At 34.9% G+C, this 12,275-nt stretch overlaps 1 protein-coding gene across 1 annotated transcript; it reads right to left on the reverse strand.

Annotated features, from left to right (window-relative positions):
- Window positions 1–4,403: 4,403 nt before the first annotated feature.
- Window positions 4,404–8,250, reverse strand: LOC133328706 (mucin-2-like; the record flags this gene model as incomplete). The annotated part of the gene is made up of 2 exons (XM_061537254.1): window positions 8,241–8,250; window positions 4,404–8,171 (listed from the first exon to the last, which is right to left on the reverse strand). Coding segments are annotated over exons 1-2 (3,778 nt in total), but the record flags the coding sequence as incomplete, so codon positions are not given.
- Between the last annotated feature and the right edge of the window lie 4,025 nt (window positions 8,251–12,275).

The raw sequence follows: 12,275 nt of genomic DNA on the forward strand, positions 1-12,275 counted from the left end.
CTGTTGAGGTTCTCTGGGTATACACGAGCTTTACGAGTTTTATCATACGTATTCCGTTTCTTTTTCAATTCCCTCACGAGATTCAGGAATACCCACAAATTCCCTACAAAAAATCTATCACACACAGAGATTCAGTTTATAAAATCAAGATTGATTTCCCTGGCTCAAGAAAGACACTATCATCAAGAATATGAATCTCTAATGAGTGCCAAACCAATTCCAATCAAAAGCAATTTATGTACACTCAACCCGTTTTTAGATTATGACAACATCATGCGAATCAATGGAAGACTTTCTGACTCATCACTTCCCTACAAAGAACGACATCCCGTCATTCTTCCCGGCAACTCCAGATTATGCCACCTCTATCTCGCCCATCTTCATATTTTTTTGGGACATGCCGAATGCAATCTGTTATGTAGATTTACGCAAACAGAATTTTATATTTCACGCTTAAAACCCAGAGTCAAAAGCATAATCCACAAATGTAAGACGTGCATTTTATATAAACAAAAGGCAATATCTCAAATGATGGCCCCTTTACCCGCAGAAAGATGCACTTTTTCACCTCCGTTCTCTATTACCGGCGTCGACTTTGCAGGCCCAATTGAACTAAAAAGTTCTTCCATCCGCAATTCTCCAATTATAAAAGGATACGTGAGCGTGTTTGTATGCTTTTCAACAAAAGCAATACACCTTGAACCCTGCTCGGACTTATCCACTGCGGCCTTTGAAGCGGCATTCACTCGGTTTGTTGGGAGGCGGGGACTCCCCTCCAGGGTAGTATCCGATAACGGAAGGAATTTCGTAGGAGCAAGTAGAATACTACTCAAAGAATTTTCAATTTTTCTCAAATTAACTTCCACTGAGATTTCCCAAAAATACGCAACACATGGGTTTGAATGGCAGTTTATTCCCCCTCATGCACCTCATATGGGCGGACTATGGGAAGCTGCCGTAAAAAGCTTCAAAATCCACTTTAAGAAAATTTGTGGTGCCCATAGATTAAATTTCGAAGAATTTTCCACTTTGCTTGCTCGAATTGAAGGAATTTTAAACTCTCGGCCCATCTCAGCAATATCAGAAGATCCTTCAGATATAACAGCTCTTACCCCGGGGCATTTCTTAAGAGGATCACCTATAATGGCGTTCCCCGAAAATTCAACCCAAAATATCTCCGTTATAAATCGATGGACAAAGTTAAAAGCTCTCCATAACACATTCATTCTACGTTGGAAGGAAGATTACTTAAAATCCCTTCAGAAACGCTACAAATGGAAAACAAGAACGACAAACCTGAAGACTGGCGATATGGTTATTGTCATGGATGACCTCCTGCCTCCCCATGAATGGCGTCTAGGCCGAATTGTAAAAACGTACCCCGGCTCTGACGGAGGTGTTCGGGTAGCCGACATTCAAGTTGCTACCGGTTTAATTAATAGACCAATCGTCAAATTATGTTTTCTACCATTATCGAACTCAACAAACAACGATTAAACTTGCCTACAGATATCCTTCACTCATTAATATACACGCTACACTATATTCCCTTTATATAACTATTTGCATATAAATTAATTTGTATCATACATTTGCAGATCACAAACTCCAAGTAACAAAGCGGAAATATACCAATGCAAACTCTGCAAAAGATTCCACTCCCTCAAGGTTTGCCCAAAATTTATTGATATGACACCTAGACAGAGGAATTTACTGGTGTTGAAAGAATCATATTGCGTCAACTGCTTAGCAAGAAGCCACCGCTTCCGAGACTGTCGGTCGCGCAACATGTGCCGAACATGTGGTCGACCTCATCATACACTATTGCACCAAGTATATCCTGAGATCAGAGGTTCACAATCAAACACACAAAGCACAACCAATCCACCTAGGTCTAATAATCGAAAGGTCAACCGCAACAACAATGGACAGCCTAACGAACAAAACCTGGATCCCCAAATACTATCTGAGGCCATACGTGCCATTGCTTCCGTACTTTGCTCCGCTAACAAATAAGCAATCATCGTTGGACCCGGCGGCATGTCTAAACTAGATTGTTTAGACTTATATCTTTAAGTAAACATGAATTATCGCTATTGAACTAATGTTAGATCTAGTTATTTCACTAAAAAATACTGCATTATCTCTATTGAATTCATTAGTATTAACTTAACGAATATGTCAGTTAATGAGATATTTTGGAATTGAAACAATCACCTAAATTGATTTATATTTCTTGGTTGGTGGCAAACCAACATTTTAGTCCACTTTTATTTGAACTTTTGCACGGTGAGAACATCTTTGTCAGCAATAAAGCTCGAGCAGACAATCTACTAAAATTGGTTTTATTTCCCACTTCTCTTATCTTTCGTCTTAAGCTCCTATACTCGTACCTCAATAATTTTCTCCTTTTAGAGAAAATTATTTGTAGCAGCACTAAAACCTAAAAACTTTTTTTTTACGGATTCCCTTCGCTGACTCCCTTTTGCCAATCAAGCCGAATACAGTCCACACTAATTGCTCTCAAAGCTGGGTATTTTGAAACAGGTTCCACTCATACCCATTCAGAAGCGCTCTTACTCAACCGCCAAACCTGTACACTATGTTTGCTTTGACATTAAAAACATGTATGCAAAATTTTGGCCGCCTATGTCAAGTGGTTCGGCAGTTAATGAGTTTATACCCAATTTTTGGGTAAATACTCAAAATAGGGGTACCTTTGTATGGGGGCTACCAGTAAACGTGGACCTACATACATACATACATTTTTGCATGGACATTTGGTACCCAAAAAGAACACTCTGTACCAAATTACAGCCAATGTGGAGGTAAAATGTGTCTAATAGACAAAAAATACCTTAAATCCGGAGGTATGGCTTATGGGGGCTATATCAAAACTTGGACCCAGGGACCCCATTTCGGATTTCTATATTTGCTTTGACATTAAAAACATGTATGCAAAATTTTGGCCGCCTATGTCAAGTAGTTCGGCAGTTAATGAGTTTATACCCAATTTTTGCGTAAAAACTCGGGTATTTACCCAAGTATTTACCCACGTCTTTAAAGTATCGTAAAACTATCCATTCTAAATCGATTTGATAACAGAAACCCGGAAATAGGGTGTAAGATGTTGTATTACCTATTCAATATAGTAAGTACCCAAATAAATACCCACAAATGGGTATTTACCCAATTTACCGGGTATTTACCCACTGCCCATCTCTATCGATGGCACATAGACCATAATATACAAATTAAAAATAACAAGCTTTCCGACCCAGATTCTCAGAAAGAAACTTGGCCTAGTGCCATCTACCCCCAATCATGTCGTCTACACTCTAGCTGGTATACTTCCAACGGATTTAAGAGCTCAGCAGATGGCTGCAAAGGAACTTATCAGAGTAAAAATATATAATCCTAATATAAACAGTTCATATCACATCCATCAAAAAGCCAGTATTGGCCACGTGTACACCAAGTTTAAAACTATCTTCTATAATTTCAAAATTGGACACAATATATGACACTGCCAAGATCGACATCCATATGAATACATTCAGCTTTTCAAAAACAGATCTTTCAGCAGAATATTTCAAGGCGCTCTATTTTCACATCCTAAATTAACTCAAATCGAAAAGCGTCTCGATATAGGCTACAGATACTTCTGTAGATGACAACAGCACAGGCTGCTCAGTCTGCAACATTTCATCCAACGAAAATTTTCTTTTCAAAATTCAGGAAAAAGTATCATCACTAACTGGGGGAATATTGCAACCTCTTTTTAGGTTACCTCCCGACGTGAACTTTCAAAACGATACACGTGTCTTCTTTTTTAGTCTCTCTTTCATAATCTGTTGGAATTTAGCGGTAATTATCAAAAAACTGAAATTTGTCGCACAGTGTTATTATACCCTTCACCACACTGTGGTACAGGATATTATGTCTTTTTGCATATGTTTGTAACAGGCAAAAAGGAACGAGATAGACCTATCGTTTTCGGTATTTGGGTTTGATTTTGTCGCATTTTAAGAGTACAAACAACCGACTAGAAAATAGTCATAAAAAGGTTTTGAACTTTTTATGAAATTTTGAATGTAGTTACATTATTAAGTAAAGGCTGTGTGACTTAAACATTTTTAGCGAGGCAAGATGTTAATTTCGACATACCGTATAATCAAAGATAAAGAAAGACGAGGAGCATGTTCACTTTTTTAAATCTTTAATTTGGAGAATTGTTTTTTTTTTATATTTTGCTTTTACTTACAATTGTTTTAAATAATAAATTAAATTGTCGTGTTAAGTTATTATTCAATTAAATATTTTTTTCCAATTACGCCGATAGTATTCCAATTACATTAACCTGCACTAAACTTTGCAATTGGATACAAAGTACTTGAAATTACAAACAAAGCGTTCATTATCGAAATATTGACCACGTGGACATTGCAATTTAATCGCTCTGCCATTGAGACAAACATAGTAAACATTGCAATCTGAAGGATCTCTAACGAATGTACCTCCTGGAAGCCGATAACAATCTTCAGGTTTTGGGCTGTGTGTCGGTGTCGGATTTGGAGTTGAGGTACTCGGTGTAGTGACAGGACAATTGACCATATGACGATAATTGCAGACATTCAGTACCGTATCAAAATATAATCCAGCAGGGCATATTTGGAGATACGACAAATTTTGAAAGCATGTGTAAAATTTGTTACAGTCGTTGGGATCTCTAACGAATTTACCATTTGGCTGATTCAAACATATTGGTACTGCGGTACTGGTGGTAGCGGTGGTTAATTCTGTTTGTGGTTTGGTTTGATTTGGACCCTCTGAGTGAATGTGTGTAGTTGCAGGGGTAGCGGTGGTTAATTCTGTTGGTAGCTTGGTTTCATTTGGTCTCTCTGGCGTCTTCGTATTGGTTGGTAAGGGTGTCGGAGAATTTGTCAAAATATATGTAGTTGGAGGTGTATGGTCTGGTGTTTTAGTTAGTTCAGTTGGTAATTCGGTTTTACTTGGACTCTCTGTGGTAATCGTATTAGTTAGTAAAGGTGGCGGAGAATCTGTCGAAATATATGTAGTTGTAGGAGTAAGATCTGCTACTGTCGTAGTGCTTTGGATGGTAATCGTATTAGTTAGTAAAGGTGGCGGAGAATCTGTCGAAATATATGTAGTTGTAGGAGTAAGATCTGCTACTGTCGTAGTGCTTTGGATGGACAATGATGTCGTATTTTCTGGAGTAAGAGTTGCTATTGTAGTGGAATTTATTTCTGTTGCTGAACTTGTCGTTGTATCAACCGTAAATGTAATCTCGGTTGTTTCGACGATGGTCACCGTAGAATCTGTTGCCAATTCAGATCCTTTGGTTGAAAAATAAGTTTCTGTTGTTGGCGGTGTAGTGCTTATTTCTTTGGAGATTTCAGCTGAAGTCAGAGTCGACAAAGTTTCCGTAGGCAAATCAGAAGGAGCTGTAGCCTCTGTTATTGTTGAGACGTCGGTGGGAATAATTGTTGTAGTTACCTTAGTATCAGAAGTAACTGTTGATGTGTAGGTTTCTGTCCAAGTAGTTGTCGAACCTTCGAAAAATGTTGCAGATGATAATTGTGTTATAGTTACTGTTGCCACAGTTGTAAATGTTGGGAGGTATGATTGTGTTGTCTCCTCTGTGGGAGTTGTTGTTTCTACTGTCGTTAATGGTGATTCCACTGTAGTTCCTGAAACGAAAAATCGATTATCCTTTTCAATAATTGTGGTCGTTTGTATTGTAGAATCAGTTTGTAGATCTGGTAAAATATGTTTAATTTTTTGTGATGGCAAACTGTTTACTAGAGTTTTTGTGGATTGTAATTCCCATGTTTCGGTGACTCCATAAGTCGTTGAATAAATTGTTGATTCATTTGGTACTGTTCGATCCGTAATTATCTCGGAAGTTGATGCAATTGTCTGCATTGTAGTAGTGACCGATGCTGCTGGTGTTTCCTTAAGATCCGAATCTTGTCCAACAAGTTTTGCTAAACGACGTATGGTAGTTTGATCTGTGTCAGGTTGTGTTGTGACTACAAGTTTCTCTGTAATTGTATCAGACGTAGTAGATTCTGTAATATCTGTATAATCCACTGTAGTTGCGGATCTTGCATTGTGAGATGGTATGTTTGACTCTGCAATATATTCTGCGGTAAAATGTCCCTTTGGATCATCGCTTATTTCTTTGAGTGCGGTAATAATGCTGTGCTCTGGATCTGTTGTAGAAAAAAATAATGTTGTGAATCGCTTTTCTTTAATTGTCGTATCGGTGCTTAAATTCGCTGTGGTCTCATCTATTGACTCAAATGTTGCTTTCGTTTTGACGTCGGTGGAAGGATATGCTGTTGTTGTTTGTGATTCAAAATCGTCTGTAGTTTGTGGCAGTAAAATATTTGTTGGAGTCGTTAGCTCAGTGATTATATCGGTGGTTGATATAATAGGCTGCATTGTGGTAGTAGTAGTAAATATTCCTACCATTTCCTTAAGATCTGAACCTTGGTGGACAATTTTTGCAATTGGTAATATTGCAGTTTGCTTTGAACTAGGTGGCGGTGTTGTAACATGTTCTCCCGTAGAAGCATCAGTTGTAGTCGATTCCGTTGACTCGTTTGTAAAATCTTCATATTCCGCAGTAGTTGCTGTTTTAACGTCATAGGTTGGTATACCTGACTCGCCAATATTCGTAATATGACCATTTGATTCATCCTTTATTTCTTTGAACGAATTTATGGTAGTGATGGTACTTTGATATAGGTCCGTACTTAATGCCTTTTCTGTTGTTTCGAAAGTTACAGTTGTAAAACTAGTTTCTTTTAATGTAGTATCGGTGTCGAAATTCAGTGGAGTCATTATTGTGGTCTGATCTGTTGAATCTAATGTTGCTTGGGTTCTGAAGTCGGTGTTTAGGAGATATGTATTTGTTTGTGATTCAAAAACAGTTGTATATTGCATTGGTATATTGAAATTTAATGAAGCTTTAAATCTTCTCAAATTCGAACTATTGGGCTCACCTGTATTAGTTTCTGATTCTGTGGTTGCTGAAGATATTGTCGAAGTCTCAACTGGATTAGTAGTTGGTACAAAAGATCTTGGGAATGTTTCAGTTGTATATTCAGTCCTATCAGTTGTTAGATAATTGGTTGAATCTTGAATTGTTGTGCGTGTTGTTGATGATTCCGTCGATCCATAATCTATTGAGCGACTACGAAGTGGTCTGGTATAAGTTGTTTCTAAGATTGTCAGTGTTGTTGTTTCGTGCCTTGGATTTAAAGTAGTATTATCAGCTCCTGGTGTTGTAGGCCAAAGAGTTGTTGTTTTAGAAACGCTATCAGGAGAAGTCATGACAGTTTCAATTGGAGATGTTGTAGTGAATCCGTTTGTAGAATAAGAAACTGTTTGCGCGATAGGATTAGTAGATGTATTTGTATGTATTTCTTTTGTGGTCGTATCTTTCGTCTCAACTGGAATACATTTAACGATTTCTGGCATATTGCACATATTATCACTGGGATCAAATTGTAATATTCCAGGACATTCCTGGGTGTATGCATTATTGTCATAACAAATGTAATATAAACTACAATTGTTGGGATCTCTTTCAAAACTTCCATCAGTTTTATTCATGCAAATAAACGAAGTATCTGGAGCTTTTTTTTTAGATGTCAGTTTTTTCATTAGGATGCGAGTTTTGTTACTTAACAGATCACTCTTAGCACGTACTGAGTCCACTTTATCTGATCCTTTTTGCAATGTCATGGGCAAATCTGAGCTTGAATTTTGTAAACTAGTGGATTGGGCTGCAGAATTACATGGAGCCACGTTTGTTCCAAAACCATATATTATAGGATTATTTTGTAAAGGATATATTATCATGGGCAGAAATCCAGTAATTTGGGGAATACCATCCGTAACTGCACACGGACATGGTGGACATTTTCCCAGTGTACAACGTTGTGTTGTTTCATTAAAACGATACTCGCGGCCACAGTCCAAACTGAATTGTCCAATATCACCGAGACATACATAAAATCCATGACAATCCAAAGGATCCTGAACCTTGAAACCAAATTGACGATTTCTACATAGCTCTGAGACAAAAACTGCTTCATACAGTTGAAAACTAGCGATCCACAATAAACTCAGTTGTACATCTATAAGGAGACGAATCGTTAATTATTTGAAATTAAAATCATTTACTGCACCTTTCTTCTATTACTTACATAATTTCATAATTTTCAATAGAAACAAATTACTGGCACATCTGAGAGAATTCTCCCACAGAACTAATGGATTCAGATCTGCATGATGGTATTATATATAGTTGACAGTTGAATATGTATGACAATGTTTTTCAAGTGGTCTGAACACGATGTTGCACTAACCATAATTAAATAATGTTAGCTACCGCTTTGAGTAGACTTAATTTGCCAATGTTGAATGTTCAATTTTTAGATAAGAGAATATTCAAGAATTTCAAGCCAAACATTGTTTGGTAAGTTTCTGTTAAAATATATTTAACTTATTCGACATCTGTTTGGTGTAGATAATGAACGGTATAAATAATTTTAGGAGAGGTGATTTAATACTAGGGCTAAAGAATGCAAGTCATAGTATGAATTGAAATACGAACAAAAAAAGTTTTGTGTAGTTTTGATCACTGAAAAGTATAAATGTGTAGAATATCAAAGCAATGTCTGAGTTTACATAAATTGCATTATATTTAGGAATATATACTTTATGGGGTCTCCGGTGAATATTTCGAGGTGTGGAGCGACTAAACGTGGACCGATATTAATAAATGTTGTAGAAATATTTGAACCCAAAATATGAAATTACAAACAATTCGGTAAAAAATTCTAAGATGTTGTGTTGACGACTCAATTTAGTAAATACTCTAGCAAATGGCCTGAAAGGGATATTTACCCAATTTACCGGGTAGTAACCCACAGCCCACCTCTATTTATTGAATTACATAATTAAGTGTACTCTTTTGCTTGTTTTAATAGCTGCAGGTGTTTGGCATTTGCCTAAGTTATTTTTAACATTCCGAACTTTTTTAATAAATTGACCCCTTTTGTTGTTTATCCTATTTTTCTTATTTGCTAATTGTGTGTGTACTTTAATCTTTTTCCTTCTGTTATTTTTGTTTGCTCACTTAATGAAGAAGGTAAACTCAAGTATACATATATATATATATATTTATTAATTATTGCATTATTAATTATTTTATTAATTATTGCATTATATTTTATTAATTATTGCATTATACAGTCGACACTATACAGTAGACTCCGCTTTACTGAAACGGGAAAAATTTGGATTTTTGAACAGAAAATAATTTCAGTTATCCGAACTCATCATAAGCGAAACATTTTTTACTTTTACGAATTTCAATAATCTCTATATAATAGCGAATTTGTATGTTTCGATTTTTTTTAAAAAATAGACGATAGAAATTAAAACTAGTTAACATGTTCACTGCTTATGGGAATTTTATTATGAACTGTAAAACTTATGAACTTGTAACGAAATCCATCGTCTGCCTGTTGCAATCGTAAGACCTATCTTAAATACAACGTTTGATCTTAAGAAACTAAAATATCGGCCGATTTTAAGTCTTTTTAACAGCTGGCTAAGCTGTAATACCCAATATGAGGTTGTAAATGAGTATAATACTTCCAGCATTTTAAAACGAAGGATTGGAACACGTCGCCTTAAAAACAGACAGGAACTAATGAACTGCTTAAAATCAGAGTGGGAAGCTATACCAACAACAATTCTAACAAATCTTATAGAATCAATGCCAAAAATATGTGCGGCAGTGATAAAAAATAACGGGTATCATACGAAATATTGAAAGTTGCTTAGGTTTCGAACAGCTGCTTTGTGAGTTAATTTTGTTTTCATTTCTTTATTTTTTTCCAAAGAAATATAATTTAAATTTGTTGTTATTTTCAGGTTATAGACACATAGTAGAATAGTAAATAAAATATATATTTTTTATAAATCAATTTAACGATATCATATAAGACCATGACTACGTACTAAGAAAAAGTTGCTTAGGTTTCGAACAATACTATATATATATATATTATACATTTCCTTGAGCTTCATAACTCAAACAGCCTGGCAAGTGCTTCCAGAAGGAGCAATGCACACGATTTATTTTGAACAAAAACGCCAAGTGTCTGTCACCAATCAAGACAATTATAGGTTAGTGCTCATTTTCCCCATGATAGCTGAATTGATAAGACATCTTTCATCTTTCTTTTAAGTATATATAATAATTATTAAGTACATAAGGTTATAAACATTTTTCTATTTTAATATGGATCATTTATACTCATGTATAATTCGTATAAGTTTATAACTAATAAAAATATTTTTTATTCATTGAAATCACAAAATATATAAATTCATTACTTATCATGTATTGCGTAGATAATAAATGTATTGTATATTAAAAATATAATCTATATTGCAATGTAAGTCTTCCATTTTTATAAAAAAAAAATATAATTTTGCACATCTGTTTCTTGTTTTGTACGCTAATTAGAAACAAATGCATATTTCGTTAAGTAGATAACAAAATTTACATCCTTCTGAAAATTCTATAAATATTTTCATGCTGTCAAAATAATTTTATTTCGATAAAAACTCTCAATTATTAGGGATGGGACAAATTTCTTGGTTATTCAGAGAGCGATTCGAATTGAACAATGTTCGCTCGGACAATTTTGTATGGAGAACTAAAATTGTTCAATATGAATCACACTCTGAATAACCATTAGCATTAGCTTTACAAAGCTATTGAAAAAAATTGACATAATGGCTAAATTAGGTAACGGCTAGTTCGTAGCATCAGTTCTAAACACCTACTTCACATGCGAGCTTTTTTTGTTTTTGCTATTACTACCCTGCAGTTTTAAAAGTAGAAATTGCTTCAAAATCGTTATGTATTACGCTAACGAAAAATGGACTGGTTACTCCTGACGCCATCAGTTATGCAGGAGTTCGCATATCGACTCTTTTACGATACACATTCTGACTGGCGAAATCATTAATGAGAAGGATCATTTCTACAAAAACAACATTGTTTTCCAGTGCAAAACAGGTTTCACCGTTATTCCGAAGAAAATGCAGAAGGAAATTTTTTTTACTTAATTTTGAGTATTTTATTTTTTCGTTGGCGATAGTCTCAATTTAAAGTTCGTGGAGGTAAGTGCGTCGCATTTTTTAGCGATTAACACCACTAAAGCCCTCAAATGAAACATGTTTATGTAAGTATTTAGTATTCCATTTATAATATAATTTTAATATTTAATAGAATTGTTTTAGGTAGCATTTTTCAACTTCATACTGCAACCATTTGGTCATGGCGTACAATACTGATGGGTTTCAGGCAAACTATTTTCAAAGGACTGGAAAATATATAAATAACACTAATAGGTAATATTTTAAAATATTATAATTTCTTTTGATTCGCATTTTTTTTACTTTATCTCTTTTCAGAATCCAGACCTGAAATACAAAAGACCCTCTGAAGAGCAGCTAAGCAGTTCCACGGATCCAAGTAAGGGTGAAAAAAAAGAAAAATCCGTCTCCAAAAGGCTTTTTTTCCATAAAAAGTTTTATTTATTTTATTGTTTTAAATAAATTTCCAAAAAAAATAAATAAAAAAGTCTTTTCATTAGGGAAATAGCATTAGTGTAATAACTGGTACATATAGACTAGATAAGTAGCACACTACATGTTATTGGCGAAATCTTTAGTGAATGGTAATGCAGAAGGTAGAAATTGACTACCGGCAATGTCATCCCCATGTTAAATTCGTTAGTCAAACGCATTGGTGGTAGTTTGGCGAGTAATGCATGGTAATTCTGCGTAACTAATCATCGGCAGTACGACAACATATTCATATTTTATTCCCGAAAAGAAATAAGCCGAGATTTGTTTTTATGTTTGTGTGAAATGTGAAAAAGAACATTTACAAGGAAAAGAGCATTTCGACTGTTGTTTAATTTATACTTGTCAAAACTTAATCAAAAAGGTCGATAATAGTACTAAAACATAAGTTATCTTCTATCTATATATGGGAAATTACAAAAATCTTTTAAATTCATTGAAGCTGAGGTTTGCAAGGTTATAACTCGCGAAATATGAACATATTGCATATAATTTAAATTCATTTCTATAAAATGAAGTGTTCTTGTCAAAATCTTAAAATATTGGTAATAAATAATAAGTTTCGTGGA

Source organism: Musca vetustissima, unplaced genomic scaffold (genome assembly GCF_032173495.1).
Source record: "Musca vetustissima isolate MV318-11 ecotype Yass unplaced genomic scaffold, APGP_CSIRO_Mvet_v1 utg11455, whole genome shotgun sequence".
Taxonomy (NCBI): Eukaryota; Metazoa; Arthropoda; class Insecta; order Diptera; family Muscidae; genus Musca; species Musca vetustissima.